This window comes from Bos javanicus, chromosome 7, assembly GCF_032452875.1.
Source record: "Bos javanicus breed banteng chromosome 7, ARS-OSU_banteng_1.0, whole genome shotgun sequence".
Taxonomy (NCBI): domain Eukaryota; kingdom Metazoa; phylum Chordata; class Mammalia; order Artiodactyla; family Bovidae; genus Bos; species Bos javanicus.
Window position 1 is genome coordinate 5,402,408 of NC_083874.1, and position 27,303 is coordinate 5,429,710.

At 49.0% G+C, this 27,303-nt stretch overlaps 2 protein-coding genes across 4 annotated transcripts in view; both read right to left on the minus strand.

The window, feature by feature from the left end:
* Positions 1-6,043, minus strand: part of FCHO1 (FCH and mu domain containing endocytic adaptor 1) — a 29,891-nt gene extending 23,848 nt beyond the window's left edge. The window contains exons 1-4 of one of the 3 annotated variants that reach the window (XM_061421618.1): positions 5,966-6,043; positions 1,167-1,215; positions 847-932; positions 372-442 (exon numbers count right to left, since the gene is read on the minus strand). In XM_061421618.1, coding sequence (XP_061277602.1) covers positions 372-398 — 27 coding nt within the window. In that variant the 5' untranslated portion in view covers positions 399-442; positions 847-932; positions 1,167-1,215; positions 5,966-6,043. Of the gene's footprint in view, positions 1-371; positions 443-846; positions 933-1,166; positions 1,216-2,656; positions 2,744-5,965 lie in introns of those variants that run through there. The other 2 variants (XM_061421616.1, XM_061421617.1) reach the window with 2 other exon arrangements.
* A 9,041-nt stretch (positions 6,044-15,084) lies between these two features.
* The window catches only part of MAP1S (microtubule associated protein 1S), a 33,559-nt gene continuing 21,340 nt past the window's right edge, over positions 15,085-27,303 (minus strand). Inside the window, exons 6-7 of the mRNA XM_061421614.1 lie at positions 17,637-17,872; positions 15,085-16,729 (exon numbers count right to left, since the gene is read on the minus strand). Coding sequence (XP_061277598.1) covers positions 16,574-16,729; positions 17,637-17,872 — 392 coding nt within the window. The 3' untranslated portion in view covers positions 15,085-16,573. The remainder of the gene's footprint in view (positions 16,730-17,636; positions 17,873-27,303) is intronic.

A 27,303-nucleotide genomic window follows, 5' to 3' on the forward strand; every position in this document is an offset into this window, starting at 1 on the left:
AAAACCCCCCAACTCTCCAGCATGGGGAAGACGTGGAAATTCCCTGGCTGGAATGATCCTGGAAGCTCGGTCGGGCCCTGGGTTTGAGACCTGACTCTACTTTCTCGCTGGGCAACTTCAGGTAAGAGATTCCTACTCTGGGCCTCAGTCATCCTGTTCAAGCTGTGACATGCCCAAGACCACAAGGCCTATGACATCTGGGGCTATAGATTCAAAGCCAGCCTGACTCTTCCCAGTTTTAACTTCTAACCCCTGCAAACCCTCTATCTGCCTAAAACTCTGCCCACAAGCCACCAGGTTTCTCCATCTCCATAAAAGCCCCCGCAGCCCTTCCAGGACACCCCACCAAAATAAGAGTGAATCTTACTTACCCAAAAATACTCCCCAAAATATGACATTTTGATGGCCTCTGTGGAGAGCCCTGAAGGTTCCTATCTTGTGCCTATACAAAGAGAGAGGCAAATTTGAGTTTCAGTCACAGCCAGCTCAGGCCTAAGGAGGGGAAATTCCAACTTCTCTCCTTGTGGAGGAAGGAGAAAGAGGATGGAGGAGGAACCAAAAGCCCCAAAGTTGGGAGTATGCCAGGGTCCCTGGAGTGATTCAGCTTTGGGCATGGTCCCCAAGTAGCTCCCAGCCTAGGGGGACAGAGTTGGATACAGATACCCCCAGCCCTGTGGGGTCAGAGCTAAACTAAATGAAGGGATAGGGGCTGGGGGAGCCTAGACTAGAGGAAGGGGCATGGGGGTGGGGTTTTTAAGCATGAAGAGGAGTTCAGGGTGGGGGATGGGTAGAAAAGCTCTGGGCCATTTCAGAGACAGAAAAACTGAGTCCCCTCAAGCTACTTGCCAAGGTAACAAAGCCAGGAAATGACAGTGGATTTGCGCTTGGGTCAGCTGAGTCCCGTGAGCACTCGGCTCCGCACCGGGCAGCTCCTGTCGGAAGAGGGTCTGGTAAGAGGTGGATACTGGGACTGTGATTGGCCACGTGGGAGTTGGGGTCCTTCAAGTGGCCCTAAGGTTCCCTTAGGGTCTCCTGAATCCCTTTACAACAGTCCCCATGCCATGCACATTCCTGGGATGGAAAGTCCAACCCTTGCCACGGTGACTCAGCTGACACTGGTGTGTCCATGAGTCCTGCCCCTGCCCCCTGGAAGCCCGTGTGTTCACCTGGTAGGTATCTGAGTCACTGTCCAGCTCCGTGCCTCAGTTTCCCCATCTGCAAAACACGAGGAAATGCCTAGAAGGGATCTTACTGGAGGACCCCAGGCCTCCCAGGCGAGGGAGGGACACTTGGTGTCCTTGGCATGTTGTCAAGGTTGGGCTTGTCACTAGAGCCCACAAGCCTCATCCATAATTCATGACCCCGAGGGCAGTTCAGCAGCAGCTGGGAGCCCAAGAGGCACAGTAGCAGCAGAGATGGGGCTGGTGACTGCAGGGATGGGAAAGCTACCTGGGCCTCACCAGAAAGGACTGAGCAAGGACCTTGGGCAAGGCTGCCCCTCTCTGAGCCACAGTTTTCTAATCTTGAGTTTAATTTGACCCTTTATCAGCTAGCCTCCAGTTATATGACTTCTATAAGTCACCTAGCACCCACCATGTGCCTACCTGGCCAGGACAATACCAGGGTCCATGAGATGATTCGGCTGGGGGACTTGAACTAAAGGAGAGGGCATAGGAGTTGGGATTTTAAAGCATGAATAGGAGTTCACCAAACAAACAATTATTTTATTCAACAAATATTCCCAACCACCACCCTGTGTTGGGTGGTGCTGGGACCCCTGAGAAACTCCAGCCCCCAGTGTAGCCCATGAAGAAACCTAGTCTAACTGGGGACATACAAAGCTGACATCCCAAGAGGGAAAAGCCCTAAATTCCCATCTCATTTCTTAGATTTTGGCCATGACCTAGACCCTGAGCATCTTCAAATCCCTTGGAGCTATGCTAACTGATCATGGGAACCACTAGCCCCCATGTGGCAACTTAATTTTAAACTAAATAAAATTAACCTCCTACTTCCTCAGTTGTGCCAGCCTTGTTTCCAGGGCTCAGTAGCCACACAAGGCTGGTGGCCACTGTACCAGAAAGCACAGATGAAGTTCTGCTAGAGAGTACAGGCCTAGAAGATCCTAGGAGCCAGAGGGCCTACGTTCCCCCGAAACCAAGAATCTTTGCTACTGTTTTTACAGCTCCCATTGGATTGCCCCTCCCCGTTAGACATACACTGAGCACCAGTGTGAGTGCGACACTGTGTCCAGCTCCTTTCAGGCACCACACACTCATTCAACCTTCACAAGCACAACGTGGGGCTCAATATCAGCTTTACAGATGAGGAAACTGAACACAGAGAGGTCACTGACTGTCCCCAGGTCACTATGGTTTTGTCCCTGACCTGTCTGCCGAAGAACCCCTGTTTGAAACTACCAGATGGGGCTCTGGTTCGTCATATTTCCGCGACCGCCCTGCCATCCATCCTGCCGCTCAGGGTTGTAAAGTCGGGGAGCACAGTGGCAGAGCAAAGGGTGACCCTGCGCAGGCCCAGGAAGTGACACCTACTGTTTCTCTCAAAACCCGGGCCAGGTAGGAGGGGGGTCTCCCTTCTGTCCCTGAGAGGGGAAAGGAGGAGCAGTGGGGGCCTCCTGGCCTGGGCTCAAACTCACCGGACAGCGAGTGGGAACAGAGCCCCTGAGACAGGGCGGGTACCAGGAGATAACCACGTGGCCCCTGCCGCTTCCGTTAGCTGAGGCCCCTGTGCCTGGGGCACAGGAAGCTCACCCCGCCCCGCCCATGGCCCAACCGCCAGCTCACCTCCCCCGCCAGACCAGCACCCCTGGGACCTCCCTAGAACTGCGCAGGTGCTGGCTGAGAAAGCTGAGGCCCCCACCTCGGGGCTATTATTAGTGCGCAAATACAATCTTGATAACAATTGTCAAATAATAGTACCCACAAATTTGAGCACCAACCACGTAGACTAAACATCCACATCTCACCATTCTCAGGTGGGCCAGTGATGCCTGCTTCACTGGGTGGGCGTGGGGAACCCAAGACTCAGAGAGGGGAGTCACGTGCCCAAGGCTGCACAGCCTGTGAATGGGAGAACCAAGACTCAAACGCAGGGCGGGATGAGGCCTTCCACGGGCCTGAGGCACTTTTGCTTTCAGAGTCCCTTCCTACACTAAAAAAAGGGTCTAAACTATTTTTACAACTACATTTGACATAGAGACGAATATATTAATGGGAGGCTGGTGGCTCAGAGGTTAAAGTGTCTGCCTCCAATACCATATATTAAATGTTTTCTTTGACCCCAAAGCCTGGGTTTTCTTTCCCTTCTGATTTTAAAAGAAGTTAAAAACACCTTTATGGACTCCACGGTTGTGCCTGAGACAGGGTGGTCACCGTGTCTGATGGAGAAGTCAGCCCTGTGTGAACCCAGGTCTCCCAGCCTCCTCAGTGCCAGGGCAAAGCCCAGAGATGGACAGGTCCTTGCCCAAGGTCACAAAGCAGGCTGTCAGCTGACCCGGATGCCCCCATCCTCTGGCTGCTGGAAGTGGGGAACAGAGTCCTTCCCAGAGATGGCTGACACAAGCTCCGGGCACTGCCTGGAGATCCAGCCTCCCCAGCATCAATTCCCAAAACCCTGGGGTTTCTCGCCAGTTCAGCATTTGAGCAGGTCCGGGAGCAGATAAAACAAGACAGGAACCAAGTCAGCAAAGAAGGCAGGGCTCCTGTTCCTGACGGGTTGTCTGGAACTCCTGACCTCTCAGTAGGTGGCCTTGGGCTGCCCCTGACCTCTCTGGGCCTCTAGGCCCTTCTGCAAAACAGGATCTATCATTTTGCTCTCCCTTGGACTCCAGTTTGCTCACAGTAGGGCCAGTTTGGGGTCTTTCTCTTCTTTTCCTGTGACTGGCCTCTTGGCTATGCTGCTTCAAGGACCAGCTCTGTCATGCACTTGCTCCCCTCTAGGGCTGGCCACCAGGGTTGTGCCCATTTACACAGTCTGGCTTGATTCTCACAGTGGCACCTGGAGGCGGGGTCTCGACTCAGCCATCACCCCCAGTGAGGCAACTGAGGCAGTGGCCCCATGTCATACAATAACTGGGTGATGAACAGCCTCTGAGCCTCTGCTCAGGAATTTTTCAATCTTCCCTGCTGTCTCCTCCCTCTCCGTCACTTTCCTTAGCCAACACCTATTGAGCACCAACTGACTACTGAGCTCTGGAGACACAGCAGGCAATACCCTTGCAGATTTCCTCCTTTCCTATCCTGCCCTGACCTGAATCAGCTGTTGACCCTGTTTATGCTCACTAATATTGCAATTAGTATTATAATTACAATATGGTAATGATTATAATACTGTATGATAATGACTATAGTATTACAATGTCTGCATTTACAGCGCTCCCGTTCTGCCAGTTTGCTCTGATCTTCCAAGGGGAATTCAGCCCATTTCATAGAAGAACACACCAAGGTGCAAAGGGGCAAAACCACTCACAGGAAAGCTGGATTTGAACCTGGGGACTCTGGACTTCCACCCCCACCACAGGGACAGAGCCCCAAGGGACAGGGGATAGACTAGCCCAGCACCTCCCACCTCGTCCTGCCCAGGATCCTATCTAGGTACTGGCTTGCCCCTGGCGTGGGTGAAGGTATGTGGGTCAGGATATGCCCTGGGCAGTCCCGCCAGCGTGACAAGGGTGGAGGAGCCCCTGTTCTGAAGATAGCAGCTTGGTAATACGTTTTATTGTCTGGCAAAGCAACTCCTCTGGCAATGCCAGAGTGTGACCATCAGCCCATTTTTCAGTGCAGTAAACCGAGGCTCTGAGCCCAGCAAGGCATATGGAGGGATCTCCAAACCTGTCTCTCTCTCTCCTGCGACCATCGTCTTTAACAAAAGGGTGGAGTCACAATTTAGCAAAAGATGGAGTGGGTGGATTTCAGAATCAGTAGAGTACAAGCTTTGAAGCCTCAATCCCACTTTCAAATAAAAAAAAAATAATAATAAAGGCTCAGGGAGGTCTGTCATCTGTCCAAGGTCACCAGTGAGGCAGGTCCATCCGAAGCTACCTCCTGGTACCTACTGCGGATGAGGCAGGCGAATTCTGGGATCTGAAGCAGATGGAGGGGCCGCCCACCCCCCAACCCTCCTCCGCACCCCACTTTCAGTCAGCCTCCAGCAAGATCCTAATTTACCTCGATTTATTTTAATCCCTGGGAACAGATGCTCACTGCCCATCTCCCACTGAAGTAGGGACCACCACTGAGTCCACACTCCAGGTCTTTCCAAGCCTGGCCCGGCCTGGCCCTGCCAGGCAAGGGACTCTATCTGACCCTCCCCAGAATTCCAACCTTGGGGTCCCTGCAGAGGATGCCAGTGAAATGTCCCTCCATTACCCCATCCTTGTGGTAGGGAGCTAGAAAAAGACACTCTAGAGGAGGGACCAGGGGACCCCCAGCTCCTTAGCCAGGCCTAGATAGGGGTGCACAGAGGAAGGGGTTCCTCATGTTGGTCTCGGGGCCGGGGGTGGGGGTGGGTGGGGCGATCTACAGGCCAGAGCTGGGAAGAGGGAAATTGGGGGTGGTCTCCATTTCATCTGTCTTGAGTCCCAGGCTCGAGGGAGAGCGGCAAGCTCATCTTTGCAGCTCTGGAACCTAGACCCAGATCCAGGCTTAGAATAAAGGGATTTTGGGGAGGGGTCTCGATTCATAGCAGCCCCGCTGCACGCTCCAGTTCTAGGCCAGGAGATGGAGGATTTAGGAGGGGTCTCTATCTCCCTCCGCGGATCCCCGGTTATCACGCGGGAGGTGGAGGAAGGACCGGGTACCCACCGCGCAGCCCCCCACCCTCTGTTCTCCGTCCCTCACATCCCGCCGCGCCTTTGACCCTGGAGCCGCCGGGCTGCCAGGCGCGGTGCGCACGGGGTGCTGCGGGGGCCAGGGGGGTTCGGGGTGTTTCAGGGAACAGCACTCACCTCCCGAGCTCGGGCCGAGCCCCGCGCCCGCCGCCACCTGCGGCTCGGTAGCTGATACCCGAGCCCGCCCCGCCCCTCCCTCCGCGGCTGCGGCGCTGCCGCCGGATGGCCCCGCCTCCGGGGCGTGGCCGAGAGAGTCCCCACCTCCGCGGCGGCCTGGGAGGCAGGGGCGGGCTGCGAGTGCGCGCGGCCAACCATTGGGCCATTTAGGCGGCCAGTTCCACCAGCCCTGCGTGCTGATAGTCTGGGGGAGCGGCTCCTTTTTTTAATCTCCCCGCCCCACTACCCGCATTCATTTGCATAATTTAAAGCGATAGATCCGGTTCCTTCCACCGGAGACTCTGGGGGAAGAGTCTCCAAATGTGTGACGAGCACTGAGAAGGACTCTTCTGATTCCTCCTACAAGCCTGTGACAAGCGGCACATATAGATCCTCATTTTACAGATGGGAAAACTGAGGCTCAGAGAAGGCTCCTGCAGGCTACGCAGCGAATCTACAGCCTGATGCAGGCACCCTCAGGATCTGGTCACAGGGGTGGGGGAGAGCCATCCTTCAGAATGTTGTCATGTCATAAACCTGAGAGGCTCCGGTCGCCCTCAAGTGAGTGCTCTTAAAATGAGATTCATACAGCGCCCGTGGGTCCTCCATTCAAATCTCTGTTCCTGGCTGATCTGCTTGCCTCCAGACCTGCTCCTCCACCAGCCTCCCGAACTTAGAAGGGCCGCCCAGGAACCTGGCCAGAGGCCTGGGAGTCTCTGAGAGCCTTCTCTTCCGTTCATCATCCACACTGGTCACAGTTAGCTCATTTCCTGTACCCTGCAGTGGCCTGGGCCCAGGGTGCAGCCTGGATGCTACCTCGGCTCCCTATTGGTACGTGTGCCTCTTCTTGCCTTTCCCCCTTCCTCCTGACAATCCCTGTTCCGCATGGCAACTATAGGGCTCCCCCCCAGCAAAGATTTACTTATTTAGTTGTTTTTGGCTGCTCTGGGTCTTTGTTGCTGTACAAAGCCTTTCTCTAGTTGCAGCGAGCAGGGATTACTCTCTAGCGATGGCATGTGGGCTTCTCATTGCGGTGGCTTCTCTTGTTCTGGAGCACAGGCTTCAGTGGTTGCAGCGTGTAGCCTCAGTCGTTGCAGCACACAGGTCTAGTTGCCATGCAGCATGTAAGCTCTTCCCAGACCAGGGATTGAACCTGTGTCCCCTGCATTGCAAGGCGGATTCTTAACCACTGGACCACCGGAGAAACCCTATAGAGGTTTTTAAAAATACATTTTAAATTGTAGAGCAGTTTTCAATTTACAGAATTACTATGAAGATATTACAGAGAGTTCCTGCATATCCCACACCCAATTTCTCCTGTTATTAACACCTGACATAATATGGTACATTTGTCACAGTTAGTGAACCAACACTGAGATGTTGTTATTAACGAAAATGCATACATTATTCAGATTTCCTCAGTTTTCCCTAATGTTCTTTTTCTGTCCCAGGACTCCTTCTGGGGAAATCAAGTCATCATATTTCTTAGGCTTTTCTGAATTAAGCAGTTTCTTAGACTTTTTTGATATTAATGACCTTGACAGTTTTGAGAACTGGTTAGTTATTTTGTAGGATGCCCCTCAATGGGGATTAAAAAATTTTTTTTAATTTAACTGTGTTTGACATATAATATTGTGTGAATTTCCTGTGTAGTACATGTTGATTAGATATGTTTATATACTGTTATATGATTGCCACAATTGAAATTTGCCTGATGTTTTTCTCTAGGTTTGACTGGGGTGATGGGTTAGAAGATCACAGAGGTGAAACCTCCTCCCATCACAGTGTGTCCGGGGCGCACGCCTTCAGCATGAAATTTCAGTGACGTTGAGATTGCCTGGCTAAGCTAGTGTCTGGCAGGGGTTTCCGTTATCAGGTTAGTCTCTGCCTCCTTTCCAAGCTCTATCCTTGGGAAGGAAGTGACTATTTACAGCCCACATCCAAGGGATAAGGAATCACTCTCTCCTACCTCGAGGGCAAAAAATTACTTGGAATTCCTCTGATGGGAAATAAGTTTCTTCTCCCATATTGGTATGGAATCATGGATACTTATTCTATACTTTGGGTTATAATCCAATACTACTTTATTGATTATCTTGTTCAAGTTGTTCCAGCCTTGGCCATTGGAAGCTCATTCAATTGGCTCTCATGTTGCTTTGACACGCCCCCATCTTTTGCATTTTTTGTCCTTTTGTCTTTGTCTTTTTTTCTCTTTTAACACTTCCCTTTCTTTGTCACTACGACAAGCTTCAAGCTCATCTGATGCATTTCCTGCCCTAGTCCTAGAATCAGCCTTTCTCTAAGGAGCAGCCCTGGTGCCCTTTGTTGGAGAGTACTTTTAGAAAACCAACATTTGGACAGGAAGTGTGCTCATCACTACTGGAGTATAGTTGTTTCTAGGCCCTCTCAGTGGACAGAGCAAGGACATATATGTGTGTATATTAACTTGTGTATATACCCAGATCTATATATATTCCCATACATAACTGTATCTATAGGAATTAAACGTGAATTCATACAGATGCCTTTACATTTACTAAACTGATCCTCCTCACCTTCTACTTTGCCTGTCTATAACCTCCCACTCCAATAGGGAGAAACCTGGCTCCTACCATCCCCTCTCCATTCGCTGAATTATTCCATTCAGGGCTACAGGTATAGAGGCTCAGGATGTTAACTTGTACTCACAGGGAGCAGGTTTCAAACAGAGAGTGATCACCTGCCTCTCTAGCTCCAAACCCTGCCCCAGTGCCCAGGACCCTCAGTAAAGACCCTACACCCCCGCCCTCCCCATCCCTAAGCCCTCCAGGCCAGCGCAGTCTGGCCTCGCTCCTCTCACGGCAGTTCTACAAAGTTGGTCTCACCTCAGAGCCTTTGCTTCTGCTGTCCCCTCCTCCGGGAGTTCTCTCAGTTCCCCATCTGACTGGTAACTTAGCTCTCAGTTCCTGCGCGGTAGCTCTGGTCTGGCTTTCTTTCAGCTCAGAGATAACCCCTCAGGGCTGGGGCATGGTTAGGCTTGGCGCCCGCCCCATCACAAGCTGGGAGGTCCGTGGGGGCTCTGGCACCACCCACACCAGCTAGGTGGTGTCTGAACTTCATCCATACCCGCATACGTGGCTTCCTCAAGCCTGGGCCAGGGGCAAAGTGGGGAGAGGGCTTTGATTCTTGTTTTACAGGTGAAGGGACCAAGGCTGATAGGCAAGAGGCTGCTCTCTGAAGTCACACATGAAGACATGTCAGAGGCAGGGCTTGGCCCAGGTACACTGAGGCCTAAGCTCTCACCGGTCCTGACCTTGGATCCCAGCAGATGTTGTGAGGATGGGGGAGGACAGGATGCAGAACAGGCCTGTCTGGGGTTGGGGAAGGAATCTCAGGTGTCTGGTCACCACCAATACAGTTCAAGGGTACCCGGAGGCTCATACCAATCTTCTGTGACTGGGTGTGGGATGAAGGTGTGGGGTCCAGAGAGCTTAAGTAATATTCCCCAGGCCGCAGTCCCAGTGCTGCCAAGCTGGAACACAACCAACGTTTCCTGAGCACCTGCTGTAGGTCAGGAAGGAAAAAGGCACATGCTATACAGGTAGGGTGCCAGCCATGCCTGTCTCAGCAGCAGCCCTGGTTGCAGACCAGAAGGCAGCAGAAGAGTGACTTACTGGTGGACAGGGTGGTGTTTTAAACTGAACTGTTTTTGACTGTGCTGGGTCTGCATTGCTGTGCATGGGCTCTCTCTAGTTGAGCTGAGCGGGGGCTACTCTCTCATTGTGGTGCGAGGGTTTCTCAGTGCAGTGGCTTCTCTTGTGGCAGAGAGAGGGCTCCAGTGGTTGTGCTGTGGGCTTAGCTGCCGCTCGCCATGTGGGATCTCCCCAGACCAGGGATCGAACCCATGTCGCTTGCATTGGCAAACAGACTCTTAAGCACTGGAGCGCCGGGGAAATCCAGGGTGGCGTTTAAAAGGGAAGAGCCAGAGGAGGAAGAGGCCAGAGGAGGCCCTGGGCTGGGGGTGGGGACCAGAAAGAGAGGAGGGAGGGCTTCCTGGAGAAGGATCCCTAGGGGGTGGGTTTGGAAGATGAGAGCTTTTATGTTGCTCTCTCGGAGAAAGGCTACCCCTCCCCTCTCCATCTTGGCCTTTCAAGAGTCCACATCTTTCCAGATAAGTGCCCTGGCCACGCCCCACCAGGAACCAGGTCCCCCTAGCCCCGCCCCAAGCCCCTCTGGAAAGACTGCCAACTCTACATGCTAATCCTGGTGTGCTCACTGCTCCCCAGCTTGGCTGGTCTCTTCCAACACCCGGTCCTTTGAAGGGCAAGTTCCATTTGCTCAGTGGGGTGTCCATGAAGCTGTAGGGATGGCTCCACCCCCAGCCTCCCAGTGTTCTTGAAGCTTCAATTTTATGTCTCCTCTCGGTTCCTCAAAAAGACCAAGCCTCTGCTTCTGCAGGTCCCTCTGCCACCCTTGCTCCCAGTCGTCCCCTAATACTGGCTTAATCCTTTGCATCCTTAATGTTTTTCCCCACCCCCAGGTGTGGTGGACTCCTCTGGCACCCAGTGCCAGCCAACAGGCCCGGCATCGTGGGGTGTTGTCCCCTCCTATGTGTCTGGCTCCCCTACTTGACACTGTTCCCCAACAGGGCAGCAGCCAGTATGCGTTGACTGATCCAAGGCTGGACGGTGGCATTCCAGGGAGGGGACACGTTGGGTGCAAAGGCCTGGAGGCATGATCCAGATGTTGGAGCAACACTGAGAAACCAGGGGGCAGCTGTTGCTCAGGCTCTGGGCAAGTACTGGGGAGGGGCTGCCGATGAGCAGGCAGTGCCCAGAGTGGGTGCCCAGGACAAGGTCACACACGGGTCACACATCTGGCTCCTGCCAGGGCTCCAGGGCCCCCGGTACTCAGGCTGCTGCCGGGGTATTTTTAGTGCATGCTCTGTAGAGGCTGGGCCAGACAGCTGTCAGCAGAGACTGGGGTGGGGACGGAGGAAGAAAAGAGACGCAGAGAGGAGAGAGAGGAGAAAGGGGGTGGGGAACTCCAGGTCCCTAACTGTTCTAAGAGGTGAGATGGGAAGTCAGAGTAATGCCCGACACCAGGCGTTGGTAAACCACAGCCTTCGTAAGCTGACTCCAGCCCACTGGTTTCTTTCTGTAAACAAGATTTTATTGGAATGCAGCTATTTATTTCCATTTGTTCAGCTATAACAGCAGAATGGAGGTCTGGACAGACTCTATGGCCCACAACACCAAAAAAAAAATTATTTTTTTTAATAGAACAAGCTTGCCGAACCTCCTGCCCGCCAGAACAAAACTATCTCTTTGGGGGGACTTGTCAGTGGCTATTCATTGATTTCCATCACTATTTCTGATTCTCCTCCTCCTAGGTACAAGAGAGGAGTATGTATCTTTCAGCTCCTGTATTGGGCAGAGTCATGTGACTTGCTTTGGCCAATGAGACGAGAGTGGAAGTGGCACATAACTTCCTGCTGGAAATCCTTAGGAGCTGGTGCCTGATTTGTCGCATCCCTTTCCTGTCTGGCCACCCAATGTTCTGGGTGGTGGAAGCTCCATCATACTGGGCTGCTGAGTGAGGGTGATGAGAGTCACAGCAGCATGGGGAATCTGAAGGGCAGGGAAAGATCCGCCAAGTGTTGAGGGCAAAAGCCCAGACCCCTCCCTGCTCCCCACAACACACACACAACTTACTGAAATAAAAATATAAGAAAAGAAATATAATCCAGGTGGAGTTCTTTCTAGGAACGTAAAGACAGATCAATATTGAAAACCTACTGATAGATTAAAAAAAAAAAAACACAACATTTTGGCCCTGCTGCATGACATGTGGGATCTTAGTTCCCCAACCAGGGATTGAACCTGCACCCTCTATGGTGGAAGACTGCCAGAGAAGCCCCTAGATTTTCTTTTTAAAGATAAACTTACTCCCTCTGGTGGTTCATAACTTTGAGGCCCTGTTATTAGATGCATATAAATTTGGAACTGTTACATCCTTTCAGTGAGTTAAAAGCTTTCATATGATAGTTCTTATTTCTAGTGTGTCTGTGCTAAGTCGCTCAGTCGTGTCCAACTCTCTGTGACCCCATGGACTGTAGCCTGCCAGGCTCCTCTGTCCATGGGATTCTCCAGGAAAGAATACTGGAGTGGGTTGCCACGCCCTCCTCCAGGGGATCGTCCCAACCCAGGGATGGAACCCATGTCTCTTGCACTGGCAGGCGTGTTCTTTACCCACTGAGCCACCCAGGAAACCCCTTGTTTCTAGTAATACACCAAAAATAAAACTTTATTAGTGTGGATGTATCAGCTTTAATTTCTTTCTGTAGTATTTTCCAGGTTTATTCTCCCCCACCCGCCCCCCCATCATTTACTTTCAAAATTTCAGCATCTTCATGTTTAGATGTTTCTTGTAAGTAGCACAAAAATTGAACTAAAAAATACAGTCTGAAAAAAATCTATCTTTTAACTGGAGTTTTCTGCCCGTCTGCATTTACTTAATAACTGGCACATTTTTATGTATGTATTTTTATTATCTTGTGCTTTCTATTTGTACCTGTTTCCTTACGGAAGAATTTGGGACTTTTCTTTTTTTCAGTCTAATTTCTCCCCTCTACTAATCTGGAAGTTATAGACTGCTTCTGTTCACCCAGTATCTACTATAACTATTAATACTGCTACTCTGCTCAACTAAGCATATGTCACTCTCCCCTCAATGTAAAGATTTTAAAAGTTTACTCCACTAACTTTTTACTTATTTGCCACTGTTGCCTAAATGCAATTTTTCATCCTACATACAGGATACTGTAATTCTTGTTAAGGAGGGTGACACTTCAGCTGTTATTCAAACTTCTTTGCTGTTTCCTTGTGCAAGTCAGCTCTTCCACTTGGATCATTTTCTACCTGAAAAAAATTCCCTCAGGATTTCACTCAACAAGGGTCTTCATTTTTCTCACCCTCCAAAGATGCTTCTGCTGAATGAGAACTTCTGGGTTGCTAAAGACGGTACCCGACTGTGTCCTGAGTTTCATGCTGTGGGGCTGAGGAGCTCTCTCCGTCTACTATTCTTGCTTTTCTTGTTGACTTTGGTTTTCTGCACTGTTGTTCAGCTGCTCAGTCGTCTCTGACTCTCTGCGACCCCATGGACTGCAGCACACCAGGCTTCCCTGTCCTTCACTATCTCCCTGAGTTTGCTCGAACTCATGTCCATTGAGTCGATGATGCCATCCAACCATCTCATCCTCTGTCATCCCCTTCTCCTCCTGCTCTCAATCTTTCCCAGCATCAGAGTCTTTTCCAATGAATCTGCTCTTCGCATCAGATGGCCAAAGTATAGGAGCTTCAGCTTCAGCTTCAGCATCAGTCCTTCCAATGAATATTCAGGGTTGATTTCCTTTAGTATTGACTGGTTTGATGTCCTTACAGTCCAAGGGACTATCAAGAGTCTTCTCCAACACCATAATTCGAAATCATCAATTCTTTGGCGCTCAGCTTTCCTTATGGTCCAACTCTCACATCTGTACATGACTACTGGAAAAACCATGGCTTTGACTAGATGGGCCTTTGTCAACAAAGTGATGTCTCTGCTTTTTAATATGCTGTCTAGGTTTGCCAAGTTGTCTTTTTATATATCCTGCTTTGGATTTGGCTGGCTTTCTGAATACGAGTGAATTGACACCTTTCATTACTTTTGAAAAATTCTCCACCATTATCCCCTTCAGAATTTGCCCTGCTCTCTCTCCTCTGCCTCCTCATCCCCCTTTTCCCCTTCCCCTGTTTAGGAAACTCATTCAGTCCCATCTTTCAGTTCACCTATTTTCTCTTCAGCTACCTACAGTTCACTGTTGACCCAACCCAATTATTTGCTTTTTCATTTCTCTTAGTCCTATTTGGTTCTTCTACAAATATTACTGTCTCTTGCACTTTGTTCACTTTTCAGGATTAAACACAGCAAAAACACCAGGATTAAAGACATCAGGTCTTCGCCACTGGCACTGACAGGCTGTGAATTTTGATGCTGGCTCATATGTCCTGGGATGTGACTGGGAGAACTCTTTAAGATTAGGTGAAAGTTCCCCCAGGGTCTCCAGCATCCGGGACTGCTTTAAACCATGTCATCCACCTAAGTCTGCTTTCCATCTTTGAGAAGATCTTATTTTGATATCTGCTTCATGCTCTGAGGTCTCTACTTATCAGACGCACCATCTTGAAGGTCCATGAAAAGAAGATGAAGACCACCTTGTGTAACAGAAAAGCTGTTTCCTTTTTCCCTCCTGGGGTTTCTGTCTGCACTGTTCTGGCCTCTGACTGTTCCTCATTTTCTGGGTGCTCACTGATACATTAACCAACACTTAACTCATTTTCACCCAGCAATTTTAGTTGTTTTCATTGGGACTCTAGCTGCCACTATCTGGTCAGAAGCAGAAGTTGACAGCTTTTCTTACGCATGTGTTTGGGCCCCCTCTGTGAAGGTTCTAGAGCTCCAAGAGGAATGAGAATGTAGAAACAACCTTTTATGAAGGGAAAAAGCAAAATTAAGGAGAAAGAACCTGCCTGATGACCTATTGAGGCACAGAAATCTATACCAGAGAAAGCAAGGAGATGGCCAGAAAAGTTGGCGATGGATTAGTATAGATTCGGAAATAAACAACACATTTGGGATCTTTTTCAGGGAGGAAGGCATGTTTTGAATCTGTACACTGCATTGAAAATTGAACTGTCCAGGTTGGGGCAATCCCTACCTCTCCCTTTATCCCAAAATAAGCCCTACGTGGGTAAAAATAAACAGAAAAAAAAAAAAACCCAAAAAACCAACCTTGGGAGAATTTGTGCCAACTGTGCAAGGACCTCTAAAAGTACAAAGGAGAGACATTTAAAGAACTGAGGTTTGAAAATCATAAAAATAAAATGTTTACAGCAAAACTGCTCCTAAACAAAACTGAAAGGCAAATTTGGGGAAAAAAATTTTACAACGCAAGAGTTTATTAGTGGTTAAAATGGCAAATTTTATGTTATGTATTTTTTACAATTAAAAACTTTAACAAGTTTATTGTCCCTATTTAGAAAAAAAAAAGAATTATGATATCTGAATGAGAAAAAGACAAACGTCTAAACAAAAAAAATTGAACTAATTAAAAATAAATATAAGAAAATGTTCCTAGAAAGAAATGAAATGAGAACAGGAGGCTGCACCTGTACTCAACAAGATGAAAAATCAGGGTGACATGGTATAAACAGTAAGCCTTCTTCAGACCCCAGACTAAGAGGTCTCTCCTTACAGGAAAACGAGCGTAGGTATTGAGGGGTTAGCACTTGTCACATTTTTCTTAGGTCGCCATCCAATCCAGTGAGATGGCATCTTACTGAAAATTAAATCTAGGTGTTCCTATACATGCAGAACAGGGAGATTAGGGAGGGGGGTTCATCGCGAGATTGGTGTTTTGTAGCTTTTAGGTTTCACACTGCGTTTTAAACACATTGCTGACTGAAGACATATTAATACATCTTTTGTTACCTGAACATTATTGACCAAAGACGTATCAATATTTAGACAGTAATACAATTAACAACACCAGGCAAAGTTGTCAGAGCTTAAAACTGGTCAAGGGTTCATTATACAATGTACGATTGTCGTTACCATTCACGTTTTCCTCCATTAGTTCCAACCTTGTGTATTTTATAAACACAAGTTTTTTACCGTAAATTTTTCAAAAATGACGTATTGCTACATTCTGAGGAGACCTTGTCCGCGGGTTTTACGAGATGCCGGCTCTGACTGTCCGAGTGAGATACGCAGTCGTGTCGCCAAAGGCGGCAGCTCTTCAGACGACAGCTCCGATTCAGACGGCGTGAGCGTCAGACCGACGCAAGACGAGAAACCCCAGTGACTGACTCGGACACAGAAGCGAAAATGAAACGCACGGCGCTGGAGAAGACCTCACAGGCGTGTCAGGAGTAACTACTGAACGTAATAACCCACACAGTGTTAGTGAAACAACAGAAGAAAATTTTGGCCAGCCAAAATAAAAATGCTGGCCACGAGCATTAGTGTCTGCAAAAACCTCCCGGTCGATAATGAGTTGAGAGCTTGCTGTAGAGTATAAGACTGTCCTGCCATGAGTGTCAATCATCTCTAGGAACAGAGGGTGATTTCTATTGTAATGGATCGGGAGCAGAGTCAGGGCTCAGATCTCACCTTGGTTTGTGCAGCTGGGGTTTGGCAGCTGCCTTCCTGTCTATAAACCGGGGGACCCACAGGCACAGTTGCTGGGCTGGAGGGCTGATGTCGGCAGCCAGCTCTGCTGGCCTGGGAGGCACTGCCTCCCTGGGCCTGGGTTTTCCATCTGTGACATGGGGGCCAGGGCACATGTGACCTGGAGGCTGCTGGGGATTCCGCAGAAGCTGTCCCTCCCCACACTGGGGACCACCCCTTGGCAGCAGTGGCGTCTGGAGTGCGGCCGAGTCTCCTGCCGGCAGAAGGAACTGAGGCCACGGCTGAGTCGCACCCTGTTTATTTCTGATGCAGGCGCGTCCCAGGACAGTGGCGGGTGCTGGGGGTGCTGTTGGGGGGTGCCTAGAACTCCACCTTGCAGGCGGGGAAGGCCTCATCCTGCATAGACACGGTGCTGTTGCTGCCCAGCACCGTGATGCCCAGCGCCTGGTGCCGCGTGTGTGTCTCCTCATACCACTCATGCATCGCCACCGAATCGAAGGTGGGGATCAGGGTCACCTGCGGGTGGGACAGATAGACCGACAGTGAGGGGCGCACCCTCTGCCCTCCCGGCCCAGCCCCAAGGCATCGGAGGCCCCTCTTCTCTGACCATGTTTGCGCTGCCTCCGTTCTCCCGCCGAGGTGTCTGCAGCTGGCAGCCGGCCTGTCCCTGAAGTGCCTTTTCTCTCCCATGGCACCCCGAGCGCCCTTTCACAGCCGGGAGACCAGACCACTCCTCTGCCAATTCCTCTCCATGCTTCCCAGCCCCCCCACTCCCCTGCTGTGTTGCCCACACCGCCCGCCAGCTCCCTGCATACAGCGTGCTCCCGCCTCTGCTCGCAACACGCCCTCCCAGCCGCTCTGTAACCTGGGTGCCTGACCGGGTGTCAGCACACTCGCACTGTGTGGGCGGCCAGGCACTGGAGGCTCCTTCCACCCAAATTCACCTTGTGCTTCGAGGCTGTATTTCAAGGATTCTCATGGGGACAACCCCAGCCATCAAGGGTCAATTGTCAACACACATAGACACCATACACCCCGTCCCTTCCTCCTGGATGATCCTCATAATATCAGGGAGACTCAATGCTAGGGCTCAGGTGAGGTGATCAAACCAGCCCTGCCCTACAACCTCACCCAGGGGTGCTGCAGACCAGGAAGTGGCGGTAACAGGAACAGAGCCCTGCGAGCTGGGCGGGCGGGTCCTGCATTTGCCCTCATAGCTGCATGGCCTTGGGGACAGGGATTAGTTTCTCTGAGCCCCACTCCCTCTTTGGATGTGGGTGAAGGTCACACCAACCTCACAGGACTGTGTGGGTTCGGCAGGAAGACCCTAGGAAGTGCTGCCCTGCCCAGTGCCAGGAACTTGAAAATGCCCCAGGGACCTGTGCTGTCATTGGGACCGTCCGACGCCCCGGTCATCACACACCTGGAGCTGCCGATCCCACTGCTGCTTGCCAGCCAGGAGCGCGTCCAGGACAGCCCGCATGCCCTCTTCCTTGTGCTGGTCCTGGCCGCTGATGACGTAGCAGAGCGCACGCACCCGCCGGAAGAACTCCTCATCCACCAGGCGGGCACTGCCCCCGCTGGGCAGGTAGGCCAGGTCAAGGTAGACAGGGGAGCCCGGTGGGGCCGCTGACCCTCCTGACCGACTGCCAGCTGACCCTGTGGGTAAGAGGGATGGGATCAGTTGTGAGCTCTGGGGAACAAGGAAGGGCTGGCTGGAGACCCGGGGCCCAGGACGAGGCTCCCAGCTCTATCTGCACCTCTCAGAGTGGCTCCCTCCCTGGCAGGAGGCCTGATCTCACCATTTCATGGCAGACAAGTCCTCCCTGGCAGGTGCAGTAACTGGATGAATCCTGCATACACCCCAGTCAACCCCTCAAGGACACACCCTGGCCACTCCCTGGACACAGACATCCCCAGCACCTAAGGGGAGGGGTATTCAGGGAGGGCTTCCTCAAAGAGGGGGTTTTGGAGCTTGAGCCCCTGAAGCAGCAGTATCTGGAACGCTCTGCAGCAGCATCCATCTGTTTAATTACTCATGGGGAGTTTATCTGTTGTTTTTCAATTACTCATGGGCACCACAGCCATCCTAGGGACACAGCAGTGACCAGAACAAATAACAATCCCTGCCTTCAGGGTTGATGGGGAGCCAGAGTGGGTGTGGGAAGGAGAGAGTCGAGAAAGGGAGATGCAGGCTGGGGCAGCTGCAGCAGGGCCTTGTCTGCACCCTGAACCCAGAGCCTGGTGCGAGGGGGACAGGGCCATCACTCCCGGGCCAGTGAACCCATCAACTCTTGAGGATGTAGCCGGCTCCTGGGCACAGGAAGTCTGTCAGATGTCTGATCATCTTAAAATCCTAAACACTGCCCAGACCAGGGCGAGGGACCAGAGGGCTGCTGCACGGTGCGGGGTGAGGAGGGGGAGCATTTGCAGGACGAATGAAACCCCCCAGCTTTCAGCAAGTGGCATCCCTCACTTATGACTGGGTACAGTGATGCAGCAGGAAGGGAAAGCCACCAGAGCTGAGGAAGGCGAGAGGCAGACGGGAACAGGAGAGGCAGAATGGCAAAGAGAAGACAAGGGGAATGAGGACAGAAGCCAGGGGGCAGGAGGCCGAGGGTAGAGCAGAGGCCAGCAAGCTATGGCCTGGGGGCCAAATACAGCACCTGCCTGCTTTGGCCAACAGTTTTACTAGAACACCCATCTGGGTACTCACTGAGCTGCTTCTGTGCTAGTTGAGCTGCTGGGACAGAGACCCTCTGGCCTGCAAAGGTGAGAGCCCTCTGGCCCTTTAAGACAGGCTTGGCTGGCGCTGGCGTGGGCCGCTGGTTTGTTAGAGGCAGTGGGAGCAGGAGACCCCAAGTGGCCGAGACGTGTGGTCTCTGAAAGAGGCCAAACACCCCAGCAGAGAGGACCTCAGATGACCCCCCAGTCTCTGAGTGCCAGCCTTGTTCATCGCCCTGAGGGCCACCATCTCTCCCCTTGTACTGGGAACCCTTGACTTGCCAAAGGTCACAGGAGCCCACCAGGTGCCTCTCTTGTAATCTACCCATGAAAGACAAGAGGTGGTGGCTCAGGGAGGCGCTGAGGCTAGAGGCCCCAGAGACCAAGAGACCAAGGTGGCTAGGAACCCAGGACAGGCCATATGGGGAGAGAAGCTGGAGATGTTTCTCAGCTCCTGGAGGGCAGGGCCACCCCAAGCAACTAGCACACTGCCTAGCCCACAGCAAGCTGGATTCAGAAAAGTCAGAGGAACCAGAGATCAAACTGCCAATAGATCACAGAGAGGGCAAGGGAATTCCAGAAAACAATGATTTTTGCTTCACAGACTACACTAAAGCCACTGTGTAGATCACAACAAACCGTGGAAAATACTTAAAAGAGACGGGAATACCAGACAACCTTACCTGCTTCCTGAGAAATCTGTATTCAGGTCAAGAAGCAACAGTTAGAACTGGACATGGAACAACAGACTGGTTTAAAACTGGGAAAGAAGTACTGTTTCAAGGCTGTATACTGTCACCCTGCTTATTTAATTTGTATGCAGAATACATCATGTGAAACGCCAGGCTGGATGAAGCACAAGCAGGAATCAAGACTGCCAGGAGAAATATCAATAACTTCTGATATGCGGATGGTACCACTCTAATGGCAGAAAGCGAAATAAAAAGCTTCTTGATGAGGATAAAACAGGAGAGTGAAAAAGCTGGCTTGCAACTCAACATCCAAAAAGTTAAGATCATGGCATCTTGTCCCATCACTTCACAGCAAGAAGTGAAAAAGTGGAAACAGTGACAGACTGTTTTCTCGGGCTCCAAAATCACTGTGGACGAGGACTGCAGCCATGAAATTAAAAGACGCCTGCTCCTTGGAAGGAAAGCTATGACAAACCTAGGCAGTGTATTAAAAAGCAGAGACATCACTTTGCTGACAAAGGTCCATATAGTCAAAGCTATGGTTTTTCCAGTGGTCATACATGGATGTGACAGCTGGACCATAAGGAAACACCGAGAAAGTAATGCTTTCAAATTATGGTGCTGGAGAAGACTCTTGAGAGTCCCTTGGACATCAAGGAGGTCAAACAAGTCAATCTTAAGGGAAATCAACCCTGAATATTTGTTGGAAGGACTGATGCTAAAGCTGACACTCCGATACTTTAGACCCTGATGCTGGGAAAGATTAAGGGCAGGAGGAGAGGTGGGGAACAGAGGATGAGATGGTTGGATGGCATCACTGACTCAAGGAACTTGAGTTTGGGCTAACTCTGGGAGACAGTAAAGGACAGGGAGGCCTGGTGTGCTGTAGTCCATGGTGTCGCAGAGAGCTGGACATGACTTAGGGACTAAATAACAGCAACAGAGAAAGCGCTCAGTGAGATGAGCTGGAGCTACTATTGCTGCCATTGCTGTGGCTGCTTTCTCGCCAGCCTTCCGGGTAGTTGTCGGCCTGCTCTAACTGACGCGTCGGCCACTGAGCACTGGAGCACGGTGCGAGCCGAGCTATGCTGGGGGTGCAAAGCGCGCACTGGGCGCCCAAGATGCAGTATGGAAAAGGGAAAAGGGGACTGCCTAGTGGTGTTCAATGCTGGTTATATGCTGCACTATATTGTGATACAGTAGCGTGCAGGCAAGAATGGACATAGCAGGATTCTGGGACGATGGCAGAGCAGGAAGCTCCAGGAATCTGTCTCCCCTTCTAGGCAGCTGTGCTGGCAGCCCCGCCCTGTAGGTGTGGAGCTACTTGAAGAAGATGATAAGAAGTCGCTCAGTTGTGTCCGACTCTTTGCACCCCCATGGACTGTAGCCCACTGGGCTTCTTGGTCCATGGGATTTTCCAGGCATGAATACTGGAGTGGTTGCCATTTCCTGCTCCAGGGGATCTTCCCGACCCAGGGATCAAAGCCAGGTTTCCCGCACTGCAGGCAGAAGCTTTACTGCCCAAGCTACCAGGGAAGCCCCAGGGGCTTACTTCCTACTTACACAGGATTTAAGAACTGCAAATTTTTAATTCTTCTTTTCTTCCCCCTTCATTTTTTTTTTCTTTTTCCCCTTTTGGGAGCCAGACAGTCAAGGACTAGGACACTCAAAAGCAGATACAGGGGAATTCAGAAAGGAACCACAGATGCCCAGGGAAAGGTACAGGATCAGAAAAGGCAAGACTGCTGCTGCTGCTGCTAAGTCACTTCAGTTGTGTCCGACTCTGTGTGACCCCATAGATGGCAGCCCACCAGGCTCCCCTGTCCCTGGGGTTCTCCAGGCAAGAACACTGAAGCGGGTTGCCATTTCCTTCTCCAATGTATGCATGCATGCTAAGTCACTTCAGTCACGTCCGACTCTGTGCAACCCTACGGATAGCAGCCCACCAGGCTCCGCCGTCCCTGGGATTCTCCAGGCAAGAACACTGGAGTGGCCTGCCATTTCTTTCTCCAAGAAAAGGCATAAGAACACCTTAAGTTTATACCTCAGACTGATCTCCAGCACAGAGACAGCCCACAATAATCAAACCAAAGAGCCACAGCAAACCCTGGGGAAGAGGAGATTTTGGCTCTCTAGAGTCATCACATTTGTTAGATTCAAGTGTAAAGTTTTCAATTATAAAAAATCACAAGCCACACAAAGAAACAGGAAAGTATGGCCCAGTCAAAGGGAGAAAAAATTAACAGAAACCATCCTTAAGGAAGACGAAAGGCAAGATCACCAGACAAGACTTTAAAAAACTGTTCAAAAAATACTCAAAGAACTAAAGGAAGATGTGGAAAAAAAATCAAGAAAAACAATGTATGGACAAAGCACAAATATCAATAAGGAGACAGAAAACATAAAAGTAAACGAGCTGGGAAGTATAATAACTGAAATGGAAAATTCACCAGGAAGATTCAACTCAAGGTTTAAACAAGCAGAAGATCAGTGGTCTTGATAACAGAACAATGGAAATGATCGAGTCCAAGGAACAGAAAGAAAAATAACTGAAGTTAGTGAACAGAGTCTAAGGGACCTATCAGATACTATCAAGACGATCAACATACACATTATGGAAATCTCAGAAGAAAAAGAAAGAGAAAGGGGCAGAGAGATTATTTCAAGAAATAATGGCCAACATCTTCCCATTTTTAATGAAAGACATGAATAGAAACATCTGAGAAACTTGATGAACTCCAAATAGGATAAACTCAAAGAGAACCACACTGAAACACAATATAATCAAACTGCCCAACAATAAAGATACAGTGATACAGAGATTAAGGGATGTTTAATGGTATAAACGCTGTTATTAATATCTCAGATCAACAACCTAACTTTACAACTGAACCCAAAGGCAGCAAAGGAAGGAAACAGTAAAGATTAGAGCAGAGATTTTAAGAATAGGGAATAGAAAAACATCACAGAAGAAAAAAAGCAAAACCAAAAGTTGGTTCTTTGAAAAGATCAACAAATCTTCAGCTACACTGACTAAGAAAGAAAAAGAAGACTCAAATTAGTAACATCAGATATGAAAGGGGATGTTACTGCCAATCCTATAGAAATAAAAAGTAAAAAAAAAGTAAAGAAATAAAAAGCATTGTGAGAAAACTATGAACAATTATATACCAAGAAACTGCATAACTTAGAAGAGATGTATAAATTCCTAGAAACACAAAACCTGCCTAGACTGACTCACAAAGCGTGAACAGAATTAAAACTAGCAAAGAAACTGGATCAGTAATCAAAAACCTCCTGGGCTTCACTGAGTTTCTACCAAACATTTAAAGAAGAACCAATCCTCAAACTTTCCCAAAAAACTGAAGAGCAGGAAATACTTTCCAATTCATTCTGACAACATTCGGAGGCCAAAACTGCCCTGATGCTAAGGTCACACAAAGATATTATGAGAAAAGAAAACTACTGACCAATACCTCTCATAAACACTGATGCAAAACCCCTCAAGAAGACACTCGCAAGTTGAATTCAGCAGCATATTAAAAGGACTATACACCATGACCAAGGGGGAGCTATTCCTGGGATGCAGGAATAACTAGCCTGATACATAAAAATCAGTGTAACACATTAACAGAAAAGGTATTTGACAAAATCCAACACTTTCATGATAAACATACTCAACAAACTAGGATTAAAAGGAAACCATCTTAACATAATAAAACCATATAATGAAAAACCCACAGTTCACAGATACTCAGTGGAGAAAGACTGAAAGGTTTTCCTTTAAGATCAGGAACAAGACCAGAATGTCTGCTTTAGCCACTTCTGCTTCATACAGCCAGTGAAAACAAGACCAAGAGCTGACAATGGCTCAGACATGAACTCCTTATTGCCAAATTGAGATTTAAATTGAAGAAAAGTACAGAAAACCACCAGGCCATTCAAGTATGACCTAAATCAAATCCGTTATGATTATACAGTGGAAGTGACAAATAGATTCAAGGGATTAGGTCTGATAGAGTGCCTGAAAAACTATGGACAGAGGTTCCTAATATTGTACAGAGGCGGTGATCAAAACCATCCCCAAGAAAAAGAAATGCAAAAAGGCAAAGTGGTCGTCTGAGGGGGCCTTATAAATAGTTGAGAAAAGAAGTGAAAGGCAAAGGAGAAAAGGAAAGATATACCCATTTGAATGCAGAGTTCCAAAGAATGGCAAGGAGAGATAAGAAAGCCTTCCTACGTGAACAATGCAAAGAAACAGAGGAAAACCATAGAATGGGAGAGACTAGCGATCTCTTCAAGAAAATTAGAGATTCCAAGGGAATATTTCATGCAAAGATGGGCTCAAAAAAGGACAGAAATGGTATGGACCTAACAGAAGCAGAAGATATTAAGAAGAGGTGGCAAGAATACACAGAAGAACTGTACAAAAAAGATCTTCACGACCCAGATAATCACAATGGTGTGCTCACTCACCTAGAGCCAGACATCCTGGAGCGTGAAGTCAAGTGGGCCTTAAGAAGCACCACTACAAAGCTAGTGGAGGTGATGGCATTCCAGTTGAGCTATTCCAAATCCTAAAAGATGATGCTGTGAAAGTGCTGCACTCAATATGCCAGCAAATATGGAAAACTCAGCAGTGGCCGCAGGACTGGGAAAGGTCAGTTTTCATTCCAATCCCAAAGAAGGGCAATGCCAAAGAATGTTCAAACTACTGCACAATTGTACTCATTTCACATGCTAGCAAAGTAACGCTCAAAATCCTCCAAACCAGGCTTGGAGAATAGTACGTGAACCAAGAACTTCCAGATGTTCAAGCTGGATTTAGAAAAAGGCAGAGGAACCAGAGATAAAATTGCCAGCATCCGCTGGATCATAGAAAAAGCAAGAGAGTTCCAGAAAAACATCTACTTCTGCTTCATTGACTATACTAAGCCTTTGATTGTGTGGATCAAAACAAACTGTGGAAATTTTTTACAGAGATGGGAATACCAGACCATCTTATCTGCCTCCTGAGAAATCTCTGTGCAGGTCAAGAAGCAAGAGTTAGAACCAAACTTGGAACAACAGACTGGTTCCAAATTGGGAGAGGAGTACATCAAGGCTGTATATAGTCACCCTGCTTATTTAAACTTAGATGAAGAGTATATCATGTGAAATGCTGGGCTGGATGAAACACAACTGGAATCAAGATTGCTGGGAGAAATATCGATAACCTCAGATATGCAGACGACACCACCCTTATGGCAGAAAGTGAAGAGGAACTAAACAGCCTCTTGATGAAGGTGAAAGAGGAGAGTGAAAAAGCTGGCTTATAGCTCAACATTCAGAAAACGAAGATCATGGCATCTGGTCCCATCACTTCATGGCAAATAGGTGGAGAAACAATGAAAACAGTGACAGACTTTATTTTCTTGGGCTCCAAAATCATTGCAGATGGTGACTGCAGCTATGAAATTAAAAGACATTTGCTCCTTGACCAACCTAGGCAGCATATTAAAAAGCAATGACATTACTTTGCCAACAAAGGTCAGTATAGTCAAAGCTATGGTTTTTCCAGTAGTCGTGTATGGATGTGAGAGCTGGACCATAAAGTAGGCTGAACTGATGCTCTTGAGCTGTGGTGTTGATGAAGACTCTTGAGAGTCCCTTGGACTGCAAGGAGATCAAACCAGTCCATCCTAAAGGAAATCAATCCTGAATATTCATCAGAAGGATGGATGCTGAAGCTGAAACTCCAATACTTTGGCCACCTGAAGAGCTGACTCATTAGAAGAGACCCTGATGCTGGGAAAGATTGAGGGCAGGAGGAGAAGGGGATGACAGAGGACGAGATAGTTGGATGGCATCACCAACTCTACGGGCATGTGTTTGAGCAACGTCCAGGAGTTTGTTGCAGTCCATGAGGTCGCCAGGAGTCAGACACGACTGAGCGACTGAACAACAAGCCACTCCGGGTCAACACAGTGCTAGGAATTCTAGCTAGAACAATTAGGCAAGAAAAAGAATTAAAAGGTAACCACATTAGAATGGAAAAAATAAAGTTCTCTGTTCACATGTGATATAATGTTATGGGTAGAAAATCTGAAAGATTTCACACACAAAAAAGAAACCTGTTAGCGTGCCAATGCAGGAGACACGAATTCAATCCCTGATCCGGGAAGATCCCACATGCCTTGGAGCAACTAAGCCCACGCGCCACAACTATTGATCCTGTGCTCTAGATCCCAGAAATGCAAGTGCGGAGCCCACACGCCACAACTACTGATCCTGTGCTCTAGATCCCAGAAATTCAAGTGCAGAGCCCACGCGCCACAACTACTGATCCTGTGCTCTAGGTCCCAGAAATGCAAGTGCGGAGCCCACGCGCCACAGCTACTGATCCTGTGCTCTAGGTCCCAGAAATGCAAGTGTGGAGCCCACGTGCCACAGCTACTGATCCTGTGCTCTAGGTCCCAGAAACGCAAGTGCGGAGCCCACGCGCCACAGCTACTGATCCTGTGCTCTAGGTCCCAGAAATGCAAGTGTGGAGCCCACACGCCACAGCTACTGATCCTGTGCTCTAGGTCCCAGAAACGCAAGTGCGGAGCCCACGCGCCACAGCTACTGAAGTCTGGGCGTCCTAGCGCCTGCACTCTGCAACAAGAGAAGCCGCTGCAGTGAGAAGCCCGCACCACAAAGGGAGGCAGCCCCTGCTTGCCACAGCGCAACCAGAGAAAAGCCCGCGCAGCCACGATTACCCAGCACAGCCAAAAATAAATAGTTTTAAGAAAAAAGACTCCTGTTAGATGAATTTAGAAAATAGCTGGATATAAAATTAACACACAAAAAGCAATTGCATTTCCATACACTAACAATGAACAATTCAAAAAGAACATTAAGAAAACAATAACCTTTATGATAGATAGCATAAAAAGAATGAAATAACTGGGAATTAACTTAAAAAGAAGGTAAAATATTTGTACACGAAAACTACAAAACAGTACCGAAAGAAACTAAAAAGAACATGAATTAACGGAAAGCCGCCCCCTGTTCATGGATTGGAAGATAATACTGTTAGGATGCCAACACTACAGGATTTTTTTTTTTTTTTGGTAGACATAAAAATTTACACTCTAAAATTCAGATGGAATCTCATGGGATCCCAAATAGCCAAGATAACCTTGAAAAGGAAGAACAAAATTAGAGGACTCACATTTCATGATTTCTAAAATTACTATGAAGCTATAGTAATCAAGGCAATATGGTAAGACTATTAAGACAGACCTACAGATCAATGGAACAGAACAGATAATAAACTGTCACATATATGCTCAGATGATTTGTGACAGGGGTGCCAAGAACGTTCAGTGGGGGAAAGGACAGTCTTTTCAGCAAATGGTCCTGGGAAACTGGATATCAACATGCAAAAGAATGAAGTTCAATGTTTATAGTAAGCACTATATCTAAAAACTGGGACTTCCCTGTAGCTCAAACGGTAAAAAACCTGCCTGCCGTGCAGGGGGCCCGCGTTCAATCTCTGAGTGAGGAATAGCCTCTGGAGAAGGGAATGGCAATCCATTCCAGTACTCTTGCCTGGAGAATCCCATGGACAGAGAAGCCTAGCAGGCCACAGTCTGTGGGGTTGCAGCGTTGGACACGACTGAGCGACTAACACACACACACACACACGTA